The sequence below is a fragment of the Crocuta crocuta genome, unplaced genomic scaffold (genome assembly GCF_008692635.1).
Source record: "Crocuta crocuta isolate KB4526 unplaced genomic scaffold, BGI_CrCroc_1.0 scaffold139, whole genome shotgun sequence".
In the NCBI taxonomy this organism is placed as follows: domain Eukaryota; kingdom Metazoa; phylum Chordata; class Mammalia; order Carnivora; family Hyaenidae; genus Crocuta; species Crocuta crocuta.
The window spans coordinates 6,580,240-6,598,676 of NW_027533258.1; the positions used below are offsets into that span (position 1 = coordinate 6,580,240).

The window sequence follows — 18,437 nt, forward strand, 5'->3', positions numbered from 1 at the left end:
ACTTGAGTCCCCCCTCCACGCACCTTCTCTTCCCTCGAGGCCCCTGCTCCGTCCCCGGCGTGGCCGTCCCGCGGCCGCAGCTCCAGCACCGTGCGGAAGAGCTTCTCCGAGGTCTGCGTCAGGAAGCCGATCTCGGCGTTGGGGTGCAGGCCGTACAGGTAGGGCGACTCCGCGGGCAGCTCGGCATCTACGTACTGCAAGTCAGGGGCACGCTCACGCGACCGCAGGCGACCCGGGTCTCACGCCTCCCGCTCTGGGGGACGCAGCGGGCCTGACGCGCCCCCGCGCCCATCCCTGCGCCCCGGCGCACACCCCCACGCCCCCTCCCCAAGCCCTGGGCCCCNGCGCGCCCCCGCGCCCTCTCGCCAACTCCGCCCTCTCGCCAGCCCCTGCGCCCCGGGCGCGCGCTCCGCCCGCTGGCGCACATCCCCGGCCGGCCTCGCCCTGACACCATCTGGGTCTGCGTGCCAGGCCGGTGTTCCAGAACTTCCACGCCCAGGGGTCCACGCTCCTTTTCAGGAGGCTTGGAGGACTTTATGTGTCTCGAGCCTAGCCTGCTCCGTGGTCTACACCTGTCCCTGCGCACACGAGGACTTCTCAGGGTCCTTCGGAAATGCTGATCCCTTCCTGGCATTCCGCTCAAGCCCTCCCAGGATCCCGACCCCCCTTGCCCTTAAACTCCTCCTCTCCCCGCTCCATGGATCTAAATCAGAGACGACAGACCTAAATGCAAACGTGGAACCACAGATGCAAAAGAAATGTGTGATCGAGTTTTGCTGATAACCGGGGAATTACTGCCTCTGGCAAAATTACTCGAATCAAAAATTTTTTTAAATTGTGCCATCCAAACAGCGCATCCCTGTGGTCGGTTAGGCTGGGCCCCGCAATGGCCATCTCCAGCTTGGAAGGCTCACTTTCCTCTCCGAATGTTTTGAGGGGTCCTTCTTCTAGTTCTTTCCACTATGCAGTCAGAAAGTGCCCCTCGAGGGTGGTTCCTAATTTGATTTTGATGATTTCTTGGTGGAGCATTCTCTAGTCTAAGTGAAAGATTGCTCATTCCTTAAAGGCAAACTTGTGTGTTTATTTTTCTATTTCTTCCAGCCCCTGGGACACTCCATCCCTTAACTGGCAGATTAAAGAGAGATGGAAAGGGGCGCCTCGGTGGCTCAGTCGGTTGAGCGTCTGACTTCAGCTCAGCTCATGATCTCACGGTCTGTGGGTTCGAGCCCCACATCGGGTTCTGTGCTGACAGCCAGCTCAGAGCCTGGAGCCTGCTTCAGATTCTATGTCTCCCTCTTTGACGCTCCCAGACTCACACTCTCTCTCTCTCTCTCTCTCTCTCTCAAAAATAAACATCCAAAAAAAGAGAGGTGTAAAGNGCTCCCAGACTCACTCTCTCTCTCTCTCTCTCTCTCTCTCAAAAATAAACATCCAAAAAAAGAGAGGTGTAAAGAAAATCTTCCTCATTTGTTTTGAAGTGTGCAAACCACTCTGGTTTTGCCCATTTCTGGCTCCAGCCTCTTGCTGAACTGCCCCGTGGACGCTAGGGGGTGCTCTTGCACAAATTTCTTGCCTAAAGCCCTGAAGCCTTTTTTGGTCAAGTAGTTTAAAAATATTCCTTTTTTTTTTAAATTTAAAGTCAAGTTAGTTAACATAAAGTGTAGTCTTGGCTTCAGGACAAGAACCCAGTGATTCAACTCTTACATACGACACCCAGTACTCACTCTGATAAGTGCCCTCTCTAATGCCCATCCCCCCACCCACCCCATATTCCTCTTATTTTCTTTAAAAAGTCTTAGTGTTTTAAATTTCTTTTCATAGGTCCAAGTTTTCTGGACTGAATGACTCCGACACCTTACCTTTTTAAATTTTATGAGTTCAAAGAAAAGTATTTTTTAAGTTTGTCGTTACCATCTCGACTGGTATTTCCTTTATATTTGGTATTCAAAGTTATTTTAGGCATGTTCAATTTCAAGCAGCAAAGATTTTTAAAAAATTATCTTTTAATCTATCTTCCATGGCAGGCTAAATGGACAAAGACGAGCCCTTTAAAAATAGCTTTGAGGGGGGCACCTGGGTGGCTCAGTCGGTTAAGCGTCCGACTTCGGCTCAGGTCATGATGTCACAGGTCGTGGATTCGAGCCCCGCACTGGGCTCTGTGCTGACAGCTCAGAGCCTGGAGCCTGTTTCAGATTCTGTGTCTCCCTCTTTCTCTGACCCTCCCTTGCTCATGCTGTCTCTCTCTCAGAAATAAATAAAACATTAAACAAAAATTTAAAAATAGCTGTGGGGGGCGCCTGGGTGGCTCATTTGGTTGAGCGTCCGACTTCAGCTCAGGTCATGATCTCACAGTTTGTGAGTTCAAGCCCTGCGTCGGACTCTGTGCTGACAGCTCAGAGCCTGGAGCCTGCTTCAGATTCTAAGTCTCCCCGCCTCTCCGCTGCTCATGCTCTGTCTTTCTGTCTCTCAATGATACGTAAACATTAAAAACAAAAAATAGCTGTGGTCACAGTGAAATGAGAACTCAGAAGAGCTTCCTGGGAATGTGTGTATGCACACATGGGCATGTGTGTCTGTGTTCACAGAGGCCTGCAGAGAACAGGAGGGGTAGGTGATCTGCCCACAAGCTCGTGTCCCTCTGAAGATATCTAGAATCACTAACAAACTTTACCCAAAGTTGGCTAAGATCTTAACCTGGACTTTTGTTCTTAATGGCTTTGTCAATATCTTGGATGAAAGCAATCTAATGAAATCCCCAGATGTTCTTTGTGGAAAAAAGAGCAACAAATAGAATTATTGAACCAAACATCAAGAATAGAAAAGATCTCCAAAAGCCCAATTGTATCACCAATTTGAGGCTAGGCATCCTACAGCTCTCAGATCGAACAGGGCAGACCTGGGGCTGAGAACCACGCTCTGTATGAGCTCTGTTCTTTTTTTTATTACAATTTTTTTTGGATGTTTATTGATTGATTGATTGATTGATTGATTGAAGGATAGAGGCAGACTGTGAGCAGGGGTTGGGGGCTGACAGAGAAGTCGATGCAGAACTGGAAGCAGGCTCTGGGCTCTGAGCCGTCAGCACAGAGCCCGACGGGGGTGGGGGGAGGGGCTCAAATGTACACACCACGAGATCATGACCTGAGCTGAAGCTGGACGCTTAACCAAGTGAGCGTTCCAGGAGCCCCTGAGCTCTGTTCTATAGGTCATTCCTCCCTGGCCCTGGGTGACCACCCTGGTCCTTTAGGACAGACTTGAAGAAGACCCAGGTCCCGTATGAGCAGAGCCTTACCTGATGGTAACCAATATAGTCCAGGTTGCCCGGGAGACGGAACCCGGGCGCCAGACACAGCCCCCCTTCCAGCATTTCTGGTCTGATGAATTCCTCCAGATAGGTCTTGCAGAGTCTCCGGTCCCAGTCATCTGTGATGTGCCCTCCATACATGATCTCGCCGAAGAGGTAGCGCAAATCATCGTACGGGACCTGAGACACGGGGAAGAAAGACCTCCGCACAGACATTGGGGCCGCCCTGATGTGTGGGCAGAGGGTAAGTCACGAGACGGGATGCCTCTCAAGATTAGGAGCAATGCTTTCTTCACCTGCATACCCCTAGCACCCAGTCAGAGTCACCCCAGCACCCTGCATACCCCTAGCTCCCATGCTTGGGAGCTCGTTAAATGCTTGAGACGTTCCGTCCATGGGCAAGGGGGGCAAGGTGCCAACCCCTTTGCATATATGCCTTCCGTCTTCCACCGTCATTAACTGTGGCAATGAAGTCAGGCTTTACCTAGGAGTCCTTTAAATACGCAAATGTCAAATGGAGTAAAGTAAGGACCAGGGTACTTGTCTAATTTCCTGCCATTACTTAGCATATTAATTTATGGTCTCCTTCCAAAGCTCAAAGTGAATGAAACAGAGCATGCAACGTCAAGATATTGGAGCTGGGCAGGAAACCACTTAGGGAAAGCCAGGTGTTATGGGAACAAGCTTCCCCGGACCCTGGAGCTGGAGGTAGAGGAATAGCTTAGGGTTTCTGGGCCTGATTCATTTGCCCCCCCAGGAAGGGGAGGCGGCCTTGCTGATGCTATGTTTGGTCCATGAACTAGAAGAGCCTTGATGGTCTACACATTCCCTTAAGTGGAAGAGCATGGGTTGTTTGTGTAAGTTTTCTGTGAAATGGATGTAGCTGACGGAGAAAGAGGGAGATGCGGTGTCGGAAGCATTTGGCTTCAACTTTGGGAAGACCATCCCCCTGTGAGGAAGTGTGCGCCCCAAGAGAAGTGATGTGTCTTGGCTGATGAAACTGGGAACCTGTACCAGGTGAGCGTGGGGTCTCCTCTGCCAGTCCACAATGCCCCTCAATGCTGCAGGTGCACAGGGTGGTCTGGTGAGCCCTGGGACAAAGACTCACACCAGGCGTGAGTCACTGGGTTTGGTTGCCCGAGCATTCTTGGCGCTATCTTCACATGATGGTCTTCTTGGCCTCGCCTTGGTCCTGGGCTGGCCCTTCCTCCCAGCCCAGAGGGTGTAGCCCATCTCCAGTGTGCGCCCCATTTCCCTGTGATGGGACATCATCTTTCTCAGAGATGGCCCTCCCCGCCTCCCCCCGCGCTGGCCGGGAACTTTACCTTTGCGTTGGCCTCCAGGAAGTTGTAGAGCACGTTCACAGACATGGTGAGGTCCCCAGTGTTGAACGGGTAGGAGCGATTCCATCCCTGTGGCCCAAACTTTCTTCTCTCTGCCACCACCCCGTGAAAGTAGCAAAGAGCGAAGAGAATGCTCTTGAACTCCGTCTCGCGGGAACACATCTCCAGCGTGTCCTGAAAGGAGAGTGTTGCCTCCAGCGTGAGCACAGACCAGCGTGTGGGTTATGGCGGCCGGAAGCCGCGCTGGATAGGGTCACCGTATGTCCTCGTTAGGTTTTTGAGCCACAGAAGGACTGCAGATGGCGTTGTGGGTTCGGGGCTCGGGGTTCCAGGGGACCTTGCAGAGGGGTTGGGTTCCAGTTTAGAATCTGAGTTAAGGTTCGGGTTCAGGCGATCACAGGGTTAGGCTTACAGTTAACGTTTGCAGCCACGGACAGGCCAAGCCTAGCTAACGGGAGACAGGGTGGGGGGTCCTGAGAGTCGTGTGGGTCTTACGAGTGTCACTTTGTACTGGGGTGTGGGTGGGGGCTCCTACAGCATCATCTCGGATTTCTCCCCTTCCTGCTATGCTTTGCCTTTTTTTTTAAAAAAAAAAAAATTCTATTTATTTAATGCCAGCACCCAACGTGGGGCTTGAACTCAAGACCCGAGATCTCGAGTTGCAGGCTCTCCCAAACGAGCTGGCCAGGTGCCCCACTTGTCACGCCTTGCTTGCCCATCACCGGATCGTCATGGGTGTGATCGCTGCCTGGGGTTTTGCGGTTGCTGCTGAGGGAGGGATAGGATGGGAAGCAGAGCCACGAGAGAACCAGAGGAGTGCTGTGGCGTCACCGTAAACCTGGGCAGAGGGACCGGCCACGCGGCTGGAGAAACAAGGGCGCAGAGGGGTCCTGGCTGCAAAGCATACGGCCCGGAGGAAAGACGTGGCTCACGAGGAGGGGATGAAAGAAGGGACAGAAGGAAGAAATGAAAAGCAAGAGACCGATGGGCGTTGGGGTCATGCTCGGCGCATTTCCGGGGGGATGGCGGTGACGGCGGAAGGCGAGAGCGTACCATTTGAAGAGATGGCAGGATAAGAATTCTTAGATCCTTTGGAAGTAACAATAATTTCCTCTGAGACCCTGTTTGATCGGGAAAGAGCAAGATATTGCAGGCAGAGCCCAGGAGAGGCGCTTTCAAAGCTCCCCCAAATTGCACTGGGTTGAGTCCTGGCGTTTCTTCTAAGAACTGGTCCTCAGACTTTGCCCACGTGAGCAAGAGAAGCGAAGGAGCCAGGGCCAGTTAAGGCTGCCGGGAGGTCTGAGTTTTCCACGATGAACCCAGGGCAGTCTCAGTCCCTCTCTGGATATGTGAGGGTCCGCTGGTGCCTCTGCTGGGTACACATTTGGCACAAAGCCATGGATGTGAACGGTCAGATGCGGCACAGAGGATAAAGTCGCTGCCTCGTGCGAACAAGAACTTAACCGCTTTCTGGACGGAGCTGTTCCCTACTTGTGTACGTAGGATGCCTCCTTCGTTATTTTTGACACATTTGAAGAAATTGGGTCCTGATGAAAAATGCCTCGAAGCACAAACCCAGGGGGTCATACGTTAAAATGCTGGAACTCGCCGACACTGGCACACTCGGACAACATCGGGATAAAATAACCGTCCCCGAACAGCATGGCCAGCAGCAATAAAAAGAGGTCTGTTCTGGGGCGCCTGGGTGGCTTAGTCGGTTAAACGTCCGACTTTCGCTTAGGTCATGATCTCGCGGTTCGTGGGTTTGAGCCCCGCGTCGGGCTCTGTGCTGACTGCCAGCTCAGAGCCTGGAGCCTATTTCAGAGTCTGTGTCTCCCTCTCTCTCTGACCCTCCCCTGCTCACACTGTCTCTCTCTCTCTCTCCTAGAAATAAAAATATTAAAAAAAAATGTCTGTTCTGCAGCTTGTCTCCTAAATGGTTAAAATAGGGCTTGAAGAAACAGAGTGAATTATAGGGGGTGTTCACCGGGGCCTTGGCTTCAGGGCACCCGTGAAAGCAGAATGAGGAATTAAGACACTCGTGAGCAGTGAATATACCCAGAAATCTCTCTCTCTCTCTCAGAATGAGTTACTGAAGATGGATCTTGATGGCCGAAAACCCACCTTGGTGGGGACAAGAATAGCCATTCCCTTGGAGTTACCAGCATCCCTTGGGAGTTACTTCCCAATGGCCTCATAACCAAGGCTGGACATGGCGTTTGCAGGGAGAAGATCCGAGAACAAGGGTCCATGGGAGGCTGAGAAGATGAAGCCATGAGGCGGCTGTGGGACGATAATAATCCTACTGAGGGATAATCTTGTATAATTATTAGGAGATAGGGCATGGGGGGAAACTATGGCCTTTCTCCCTGGATCTGCCCGAGACCCTCAATGCCAAAGAGCTGACATACTGTGCCTGTCGATGGAGCTCACTAACTGCATCCCAGTGACTTTTTCTTTTCAGTTATTAATTTTAAAAAAATTCCCGGTAGAATACACACCATAAAATCCATCACCTGCACCATTTTGAGGCATACACAGCTCTGTGGCATCATGTATGTTCACCTCGTTGGGCCGCCCAGTGTCTTTTCTGGGCAGAAATGTTTCTGCTTGGAATGAGCTATTGCCTCCCGGGGAAAGAAGGCTACAGATTTCAAAGTCAGGGATGTGTATTTTCCTGACGTGGAGGATAGCATGTAGAAAATTTAGAAGTTCTGACCTCTGGTACAGAGTACCTAGGGGTTTGGTCAAGGCCCATTTAGGAAGAAAAATGTATTATTTTACTTTATCATTTTGCTTTATTTTACTTTATTTATATATTTTATTTTGCTTTATTTTATTTTACTTTATCATTTTGCTACTTTATTCTATTCTATTTTATCTTACTTTTTTATTTTGGAAAAAAATCTAAAAAGAAAGGCAAGAAAGCCCAAGAGAGCAACCAATTTTACTTCATGTTGCACTGGGTGGGTGTTTCTTAACGAAAAGAGCCTGAATCTCCTGGCCATGTCCCCCGACTCCTGGTTCCAGATTATGAGTGGGTTTGGGAGTTGAGACAGGAAGGGAGTGAAAAACGAGGCTGGATATGTTTTGCTTCTCCTTCTCTGAAGCTTTTTCCTCTCCAAGTGGGACTGCTTGATCCTCATATTACAAAGGGTATCATGCACTCAGTAAAAAAAAAAAAAAAAAAAATCATTCAAGTTAGGGCACCTGGGTGGCTCAGTCAGCTGAGTGTCCGACTTTTGGCTCAGGTCATGCGAGTTTGATCCCTGCGTCAGGCTCTGCGCTGACGGTACGGAGCCTGCTTGGGACTCTCTCTCTCTCTCCCTCCCTCCCTCCCCCTCTCACTCTGCCTCTTCTCTCCCCACTCTCAAACTTAATAAATAAAAATTTAAAAATAAGAACAAAACCCCTTCATGTTAGTCTAAGTTAAACCAGGCCCTAAGAGGCCCCTAGTCCTCGTAGTTTATGTTGGGTTAGTGACCTCAGGTGTCCTGTGGGATGGCCCATTTCAGGGATCCTAGATGACCCATCTGGGGCTTGTGTTGAGTTGGAGCAGGGGCTCTGTGAAGCCAGAGACACAGAGGATCTAAGAGAGAACTGATCTAGAACCCTCCCTTTGGAATCCACCGAGGCCTGGTGTGCAGATGGACGTTAAGGTGGCCCCGTGGCCCCCAAACTCCTGGCCCGCACACCTTCGTGTATTCCCCTCCCCAGGAAGGTGGAACTCCCCTAGGGAGAAGCTACCAGAAAGGCTGCCTTCTGGAGAAGATGAAAAAAGCATGAGCTACAGATTTGACAAGTGCTTCTTCACACACGGAGTCAGGTACCCATGGTCCTGTCTTTGGCTTTCACAACTCGAGTCTTGGATTCCCAGTAATGGACCTTCCAGTAAGTAGTAGCCTACATCTGAGCCTGATGCCCTGCCCTTCCCAGTTTCACTGTAGCAGTGTCCTCAAAGTGGACTACACAATGGAATCTTCTGGAAGGCTTGTTAGAACGCAGATTCCTGGGCCCCTCCCCAGAGTTTCTGATTCCCCAGGTCTAGGGTAGAACCTGAGAATCGGCATTTCTACCAAGTTCCCCAGGCTCTGCTGCCGCCCTGGGGGCCACGCGTTAGGAGCCTAACATATGATTACGACCCCCTGCATCTGAAACCTGGATTGTTTGAGGCCTTGACACTCGAGATGCATGCAGATGCCAACTGTAATCACGTGAACATGAGTGTCCACCCCCTGCTTGAAGACAGTGCATGACCAGTGTGTCACATCATTTAGATTTCCAGCAACCTGCCCCTGTCCACCTTGGAATATTTAGTTAGCACGTAGACTTGCGGAGAAGTCCCCGGTGCCACTTGCCAAAGAAAGCAGACCCTAAGCTCAGGAAAACTGAGAGCTGGGCTGCACTCCGTGGACACTGGGAAGAGGTCGGTCACAAAGGGAACACGTTTTGCCCACACAGGGCACTGCTCTGAGCCCAGTGGCCCCTTCGCCCCCCCAACCAACCCCCGAAAGTTGCATGTTCTAATAACCCAGTTGAATCAGCTCTTCGGGGGGTGTGTGGGGGGGGGCGCTCTTCTCCCCTCCCTGCCCGGGCTGTACCTGAGTGAAATTGTCCAGGGCCTTGTGTAGGTTGGCGTGCATGCCTGTGGGAGGCTCGTTGGTGATCTTAATGGAGTTTTCCAGGATGCCCTGGGGGATGATGTGGCCCTCGGGGGAGGGTGCCGGCTCCGCACTGATGAAGACCCTGAACTCCGGGTGGCTGTTCTCAGCATGCTCTTCCAGCTTCTTCTCCAACGCGCTCAGCCACTTGGCCACCAGGTGGATGTTCTAGTGGGAAAGAAGGCCCCCCCCCACCCATTTCAGGCATCTGCTTAGTTTTGTCAGCAGCAAACAGTTTCAGGAAGGCCCTGGCCTTCAAATATAGCTCCCTGCAGCAGGCATCTTGGGCTTCCCAGCAATGGGACCTGCCAGTATCTTGGAATTGAAGCCTATCTCTTGATATCCCAAGTCTCTTTAGCACATTGTTCTCAAACTGGACTATGCATAGGAACTCCCCCTGCCGTGAGGGCTTCTTAAAACAAACATTCTTGGGCCCCAACCCCGAGTATCTGATTCAGGTGGTCTAGGCGGGGCCTGAGAACCTGCACTTCTAACAAATTCTGCGTGACGCTGAAGGAGCTGGCGGTCAGGCCACACTTAACGAGTCAGACACATGGTTCACATGCTCCCAAATCCAGATCCCCACACCTGACACCCGGAATACGTGAACCCTTGGGACACAAAAGCGGGGCCCGTGGACCAGCAACGTTGGCATTTCCTGGGAGCTAGTTAGGGACGGACACTCTTTGGCCCAACCCAGACTTCCTGAACCAGTGCATTTTAGTAAGACCTGCGGTGATTTGCGTGCGTGTTAAAATCTGAAAAGCACTGATGTCTACATCTTCTAGCCTGCTTTCCGGAATCCCTTCTCCCTCTCTCCAAACCATTCCGCTAACTGTTGCCCAGTTTATCTTTCTAAAACACACGGTGATGTTGCCGCTCACATCCTGGGAAGGCTTCTTGCTCCAAGCGCAAGCTCTTCTGTCTGGTCTTTGAGTTCTTCTGCCCCACGCCATGTGATTCCTATCTGTCTGTCTGTCTCTCTGTCTAAACCTACAGTTATTTCTTGAGCTACTTTGCAGAATGAGCCTTCCGCTCCAGAAAGGATAGCTGCTTGGCTTCGCTGCAGTGTGTTTCATTGTGATGGACAGATAAAAGCGCCTCAGTAAATATTTGAGGAAGCCTGCTCCCAGAGCCTTAAATACACAGATCAGCACTGAGCACCAACTTGGACGCGGCAATCTGGCCTCTGAGTGCCGCCTTCTCCTCTATGAAAGAGGGAAATAATAATATCGGCCACGCTTGTGTCCCAGAGTTGCTGGAAGGAACTGAAGGTAAAGGTAATGGATATGAAAGGGCGGTTGAAGTGAAAACTGGTTAGAGAATTCATTTCTAATCACTCTGTGGGAGCTAAGCCCTCAGCGGGCTGCCTGGAAAGCTGGGGCTCTGCTGGCCAGGCGGGGGCCAGCGACCCACAAGCGAGTGGTCCGTTCTTCCTGTAGGAATTCCAGTTCTGGGGCGCCTGGGTGGCTCAGTTGGTTCCGACTGAGCCATGTCCGACTTCGGCTCAGGTCATGATCTCACAGTTCATGGGTTTGAGCCCCGCATCAGGCTCTGTGCTGACAGCTCAGAGCCTGGAGCCTGTTTCAGATTCTGTATCTTCCTCTCTCTCTGACCCTCACCTGCTCATTCTGTTTCTCTCTCTCTCTCTCTCTCTCAGAAATAAATAAAACATTAAAAAAAATTAAAAAGAAAAAAAAGGAATTGCAGTTCCCGAATTCGATCTGGGAGAGCTCTGGGAAAGCACATCAGCAGGTGTGGGAGTGCTGGGCCACCAGCGGCTAGTCCCCGAATGACAAGGGCCCAGGATGGGTCCAGGAGCCCGAGATACCTGGGGCGGTCACACTTCCCCAGCACCGTGCTGACCCGCGAGGGAGGAGGCAAGATGCCCAGCTGTTATCATTTTTCCTCCTGGGTTTCTGGAAAATGAGTCCCAGGGAATGGCAAGGTCCCTCGGCTACGAGGCTTTGTAAGAATAACAGGAAAATGAAGCATGAAGACTGAGTAGCCAGATGCGGTGCAGTGAGTGATCAGAGGGACAGAGGAAGTTCTAGGTAATCAAAGCCAGGGCCGGACGGTGGGGGGAGGGGGTGACCTTTCCTGTTTTATTTTTCCTCGCATTGATTTCTTCATTGATTCTTTCACCCAACAGGCTTTTGTTGAGCGTTTACTATGATCGTGGGGGTGTGCTGGGTGCGGAGAGGTGAGGGAGGAGATTTCTCCTCAAGGAAATGTGGTGAAGGACGCACTTGTAAAATAAGTCACCACACGGTCAGAGCACTCCAGCAGAGGCGGCTGTGGGCTGTTTAGGAGAAAGGGGACCTGAGCTACTTAATCTGCCCCGGCCCCAGCTCCCCCTGCAAGCAGCATAAAACAGGGATAAGGGGTCAGGCCGCCACGGAAGAAGGGCTGCTCTCATGTCTTTCTGATACACGTGGGAAGGCACCTACTCCCTGAGCAGGCACCAAACAGGAATGTGAGTAGAACTATTTAAGCTAGAGAGAGTAGGGGCGCCTGGGGGGCTCAGTCCATTGAGTGTCTGACTTCCGCTCAGATCATGATCTCCCGGTTCGTGGGTTCGAGCCCCACATCGGGATCTGTGCTGACAGCTCAGAGCCTGGAGCCTGCTTTGGGTTGTGTGTGCCTCTCTCTCTGCCCCTCCCCTGCTCATGCTCTGTCTCTCGCTCTCAAAAATAAAGAAACATCAAAAAAAATAAACTAGAGAGAGTGGCAGGGGGTGTGAGAGGCGAGGGACAAGGAGTCACGGAGAGGAGTGGGGAGCGCAGGACAACGTAAGAGGGAAGGAGAGACGATCGGGCGGTGAGACGGGCAAGGGTGAGGAAGGAAAGGCAGGGGAGAGGGGCAGCGAGGATGAGGAGCCCAGAGATCGTCATGTGCGGACCCCAGACAGCCACGGGGTCAAGAAAGACCCCCATCGGGGCAGAGGGGGCATACCTGCAAAATAACCCAGTGACCTTTCTTGGCAGCCAGGTCCAGCGCAGCCTCAGCCACTACCTCCTGTCCTTGCCCCAAGGACACGTTGTGAAAGTTCCGGTTGTTGAAGGTGTACCCGAGCTTTTTACCTGAAAGAGGCATGGAGCTGTCCTTAGAATCGCTCGGGGCCTAGGATCTGTGGTGTCAGAGGTTCACGAGGAACACTCCCCAAACACAGGCGTGTCTGAGCCTCGAGCCTCACACGCTAGCCCTCTTCCTAGAAGGAGTGTGTTGGGAGGTGGTGGGTACATCTCCCAGCTTTCTGTCCCCAGAAAGAAGGAAGCAGAGACTTCGACATAGTCCCCAAGGACGGGCAGCACTGCTGATGGCCTCCCGGGCACCATCGTCTAGAGCCCACGCATTGGTCTGCTACCCTAGAGGCCGAGAGGGCTCCCAGGCGACCCAGCAGATGGGTGTGGCCTCCTCTGACTGGCTTCCCCCTCTGAATATATATTCCCCCATCCAGCTCCAGCGGGAGGTGTGGCCTCCCTTAAGTAGAGGCAGGACTCAGGTAGCTCCGCCTTCCCGTAGGTTCCCCCATATTAGCCTCCTCCTCTGACTTCCCCAGCACGTAGAAGTATTTGATCTCATCCTTCTGCATGTCTGAGAACAGAGAGAAGCGGGAGGCAATGCCAGAAGGGGCTTCGCCGTGAAGGCGTAAACATCCCGCATCCCGAGAAGGGCGGCCGGGACTGGGGATGGGCAAGGGAGCCGCGATACAACAACACAGATGTCACGACCACCTCCCTGGGCGTGGTGCAGGCTCAGGAGAAACCTCTCACAAAGAGACCAACCCTGGTATGTGGAGGGCTGATTGTGCCTGGCTGTTCGCCGTCAGCCCAGGACAACATTTAGAGAAATTACATAAGGATTCTTTAGACAGAGGGTCACCAGAGTGAAGGAATTTCTTTCCAGGAAGATAAAGTGCATGAGAGAAAACAGAAGGCATTTAAAACAGAGAAAGGATAAAAATATGTCCTTCAATATTTTGTTTCCGGGGAACTGAAATTGAAGATGCAACTCGCTACTAGTGCAAGAATATGTAAAGCCAACTGTCAGGACTAGATATTTCTTAATTTTTTTTTTTTTTAATTTCTAGGAGAGAGAGAGAGAGACATCGTGAGCAGGGGAGGGTCAGAGAGAGAGGGAGTCACAGACTGAAACAGGCTCCAGGCTCTGAGCTGGCAGTTAGCACAGAGCCCGACGCAGGGCTCGAACCCACGAACCGCGAGATCATGACCTAAGCGAAAGTTGGACGCTTAACCGACTAAGCCACCCAGGCCCCTCAGGACTGGATATTTCTTTAAAATACTTAAAAAAAAAAAAAAAAAAAAAAAAAGGTACAGAATCTCCTTTGCGACTGTGTAAGAGAAAGCAAGTAGATGACTTTTTCGGTAGTGAGTTATGATAGATTCAATTGAGATGAACCCAAGAAACACCCTTATTAAACTCTATAAATCCTTGCCGGCAATAGATGTGATGTCAGCTTTAGAACCAGCATTAGAAACAACTTCTTCCAGAGAAAATACCAGGCTAAAAGGTGCCGGGATTATTAGCAAGGCTCACACGGGTTCCTACTCACAAAAGAGCCTATTTGTTTTCTTTGTTAGCGAGCGGTGGGAGAAGAGGGGTGCTCACCAGAGATCAGTGGGTGAACCATGGGCTGTGAAGGCCAAGTCCAGCGTGCACGGGCCATGCCCGGCTTGCATGAGTCCAGGCTGGATGGCAAGGCTGACGTGGGGGTGTTCAGAAGGGGACACGCGGACGGGATTCACAAGGACTGAATGCTCAGCCATGGCATCTGCCAGAGGGGCCGAGGAGGCGACCTCACAGGTCCCTCCATTTGCGACCGTGAGGCTCTTCAAACACCCCCGTGGGGCATCGTCGGGCCCCTCTCACCTTCCACGGTCATGTCTTCTTGGGTTTCCACCTTCATACTGTTTGTGCTATGGCTCCGCCGTCGTACCCCCCTCCCCCGCTACCTTTAACGCACCTTTCCTTGTCTGATCTTCCTTCCCATTCGCCAGCGGGCAGTGTCACTCAGAATGGCATTGTAAGCCTCCTGTCACATCTCTGCAGGGTCCTTCTCTTACCTCCCAACTTTGAGGACAGTAAACTGTGGCCCTCTCTTTGGCTCCACCTGCCTGTGGGGCTGGGAGGAAGGGGAATGTTTTTCTAGCCTTCTTTTGCTCCCAGCAGGCTGTTTCTTCCCGTCCTCAGATTTAAAAATCCCTTTTCCGGGGCGCCTGGGGGTCTCAGTCGGTTAAGCGTTCGACTTCGGCTCAGGTCATGATCTCACAGTTCGTGGGTTCGAGCCCCGCGTCGGGCTCTGCACTGACAGCTCAGCGCCTGGAGCTGCTTCAGATTCTGTGTCTCCCTCTCTCTCTCTCTGACCCTCCCCTGCTCATGCTGTCTCTCTCTTTCTCTCAGAAATAAATAAAAAAGGCATTAAAAAAATCCCTTTTCCTTTTAAAGCATGTGCCATCTGACTATATTATCTACTAACTTCTATGTTCTCTGCCTTCCACCAACCTCCCAGTGGGATTCGCTTTTATTAGGGGCTTTGGAACTCAGTCCAGAATCCTCCATACGTCCCATTTCATCACCATCCCGGTAAACCTCAGTGTCAGTACAAACGACTCAGCCAACATGCAGTCTCATGCTTCCTTCTCTTCAAAGAACTTAATTGCATTCCACTGCTGTTACACACGCCCGTGGCTGCGCCCAGGACTCCACTGTCACTGAGAACTGCCCTGTGTCTGAGACGTCACTCATTCACGTCCACTCCGATCACTTTCTACTTTCTCCCCTGTTTGCTGTTTCTCTCTTCCCACATGGTATTCTACTTCAGAAATGTCCAGTCCATTGGCTCCTCTTTTTTTCTTCCTAATCTTCACATTTACTTCCCTCTTACTATTTTTTTTAATGTTTATTCATTTTTGAAAGAGAGAGAGAGAGAGAGAAAGAGAGAGCGAGCAAGCAGGGGAGGGGCAGAGAGAGAGAGGGAGGGAGACACAGAATCCGAAGCAGGCTCCAGGCTCCGAGCTGTCAGCACAGAGCCCGACGCGGGGCTCGAACTCACCAATCGTGAGATCATGACCTGAGCTGAAGTTGGACACTCAACTGACTGAGCCTCCCAGGACCCCATGTTCCCTCTTATTTTAATATGGACTCAATAATCCTTAATTGGAAGGATGATCTTACAAAATCCTCAACTCTGCCGCCCCTTCGACTTCCTGCGTCACCCAACTTTCGCTAAGTTCTCAATCCTGGATGAATTAACGAGAGAGACAGGGGCTACACTTGGTGAATGAGGGGCACCCCAACTTCATGATTCTCACCTCGATGCTGTTTGGCAATTCTGCCACATGCCCAGAAGTTGGCTGTGGTACCCCCTTCCCTTCTTCCTTTAAAATTCCTAGGAGGCCCCACTCTACTTCGCTTGCGGCGCTCTCTACATTCCAGGGGAAACACACGCCATGTGGTGGGGACTCCTTCGGTTTCCTGCCATTTTACCCACATCCCTGCACATTCCCATCTCACTGGGGGAGGCGTCTTCCTATGTTCCCTAAATCCCATCTCTTCTTATATCATCACTCCCCCGCTCCCTGGCACATGAGCAAATGAGTCTCTCTCCACCCAAAAACTAATATTTCGCCAATCTTGAAGCTGTTTGCTAAAACTGTACTTGCTCCAACCTACCCGAGTCCCAGTGGACTAAGAAAAGAGGGGTGCCTGGGTGGTTCAGTCGGTGAAGCGTCTGACTTTGGCTCACGTCATCAGCTCACGGTTTATGAGTTCAAGCCCCACGTCGGGCTCTGTGCTGACAGCCTGGAGCCTGGAGCCTGCCTCGGATTCTGTGTCTCCCTCTCTCTCTCTCTCTCTGCCCCTCCCCGGCTTGCACGGTCTCTCTCAAAAATAAATACACATTAAAAAATATTTAAAGAAAAGAGAATAGGGCCAGGAACCATGAGAGAGAGGCTGTACGCAACGTGTGGATAATCTGGCTGCAGAAACACGGAACTGAAAACTATTTCTTTGAACACACCAGGGAGCAGGCTTGCAAAAATCTAAGCAGGCTAGGGGCGCCTGGGTGGCTTAGTCGGTTAAGCTCCGACTTTCGCTCAGGTCATGATCTCGCGGTTCGTGGGTTCGAGCCCCGCGTCGGGCTCTGTGCTGACTGCCAGCTCAGAGCCTGGAGCCTATTTCAGAGTCTGTATCTCCCTCTCTCTCTGACCCTCCCCTGCTCACACTCTCTCTCTCTCTCTCCTAGAAATAAATAAAAATATTAAAAAAAAAAAAAATCTAAGCAGGCTCATAGTTCTGACCAGCGCGTAGGAAAGAGAAACAGGGAGCAGAGGAAGGCAAAAGTGGTACATACGGTTTCCGAAATAACTGCATTATTTGTTAAAGCCATGTAACTTAACGAAGGAGGCCGGAGACTGAGCAAGACCGTGCTAGAGGCAGGTGAAAGACCAGAGAAGATGCCTGTGCGTCAGGGTGGAAAGGGGAGTCCTGGATTGGGATGAGCAAGGACAAAGCTGGGCCTCCAAAGGCCATTCAGTCAACCGAATGAGCCACCCAGGCGCCCTCCAAAGGCCATTCAGGAAGGAGGGAACCAAGCTGCCTCAAAGAACAGATGATGCCTTACAATGCTACTGTCCTCTTAACATTTCAAAGTCTTTTCGCATCTGAGATTTCACTTTTATCCTGCAGTGGCCCTAAGGACTGGGGAAAAAAATGGGTGACTGCTTTTAAAAGAAGCAAAGGCAAGGCGCAAATAAGGAAGTATGGCTCGTTCAGGAAGGAGGTGATGGGGAAAGAGAAGAGAAAGGGGGTGACATGAAAGCACTTTAAAGGATTAATCTGAGAAGGAAAGAGGTGGCGGCGGATGGTGCCAGGTTTTGTGTTGAAACAGAGGTCAAGAAAAGGAGATGGAAATTCCTCCTCTTCCCAACCCCTCCCTCTTTCTTCCTCCTTCAAAATGATTGAGGAAGGAAAATCCTGGAGGAGGCTAAGAGCCACAGAGTTGGCAGAAAAGCAAGATTTCTGATCAAGGGTCAGTGAATGAGCTTTAGGGACAGGAGAACTCCTCAATTCTACACAGAACTTGGTCTGTGGGTCTATGCATCTGGGTCAGGGATGAGGGGCGTGGTGAAATGAGGAGGAGGCAACAAATCTTCCTTTTGACTCTGAGGTTTTATTTTTTTTAATGTTCATTTGTTGTTGTTTTTTTTTTGTCTTTTTTTTGAGAGAGAGAGAGATAGTATGAGGCAGGAAGGGGCAGAGAGAGAGAGAGAGAGAGAGAGAGAGAGAGAGAGAGGGAGGGAGGGAGGGAGACAGAATCCAAAACAGGCTCCAGGCTCTGAGCTGTGAGCACAGAGCCTGATGTGGGGCTGGAACTCACGAACTGTGAGATCATGACCTGAGCTGAAGTCAGATACTTAACCAACGAAGCCACTCAGGCGCCCCTGACTCTGAGATTTTAAAACCCTCTCCAATATTAAGAACTGCCATGTTGAGGGGCACCTGGGTGGCTCAGTCAGTTAAGCATCCAAGTCTTGATTTTGACTCAAGTCATGATCTCATGGTTTGTGAGGTTGAGCCCCACATTGGGCTCTGTGCTGCCAGTGTGGAGCCTGCTTGGGATTCTCTCTCTCCCTCTCTGCCCCTCTCCAGCCCCAAATAAATAAACATTAAAAAAAAAAAAGAAAAAGAAAAAGAAACATCATGTTGAAACAAAGGGATAGAGAAATGAAGGGGGTAAGAACATACATCACAAACTCAAAAATGGGAAAAGATACCACCAAGCTCTGTAAGACACTAAGTGAAGTAAAACAGGGAAGTGTGTGATACACAGACTCTGCCCAAGCATAGAGATAGTAAGTTTGCTTGATAAGTTGGGGCCAGGGAGACAGAGCAAAGTGTGAGTCAGTCATGTAGATTCCAAACTTGGGAACAGGAGCCCGTCAAGCAGTCTGAATCCACTCAAGATGCAGAAAAGCATGGCCGCCACTAGAATATCTATTATAAATTGGCGAATTAGAAAATAAATCAAACCATGAAGGAGGCAAGAAGAAAAGGAGACAGAGGGGGCGCAGGTGTGTAAGTAATCTCTAGTTGATGAATGGCAAT

At 51.0% G+C, this 18,437-nt stretch overlaps 1 protein-coding gene across 1 annotated transcript in view; it reads right to left on the minus strand.

Annotated features, from left to right (window-relative positions):
* The window catches only part of DNAH9 (dynein axonemal heavy chain 9), a gene marked incomplete at its 5' end in the record, with an annotated part of 325,490 nt that overhangs the window by 26,646 nt on the left and 280,407 nt on the right, over window positions 1-18,437 (minus strand). The window contains 5 exons of the mRNA XM_077746719.1: window positions 24-194; window positions 3,293-3,484; window positions 4,630-4,821; window positions 9,249-9,476; window positions 12,264-12,391. Of these exons, the coding sequence (XP_077602845.1) occupies window positions 24-194; window positions 3,293-3,484; window positions 4,630-4,821; window positions 9,249-9,476; window positions 12,264-12,391 (911 nt within the window). The remainder of the gene's footprint in view (window positions 1-23; window positions 195-3,292; window positions 3,485-4,629; window positions 4,822-9,248; window positions 9,477-12,263; window positions 12,392-18,437) is intronic.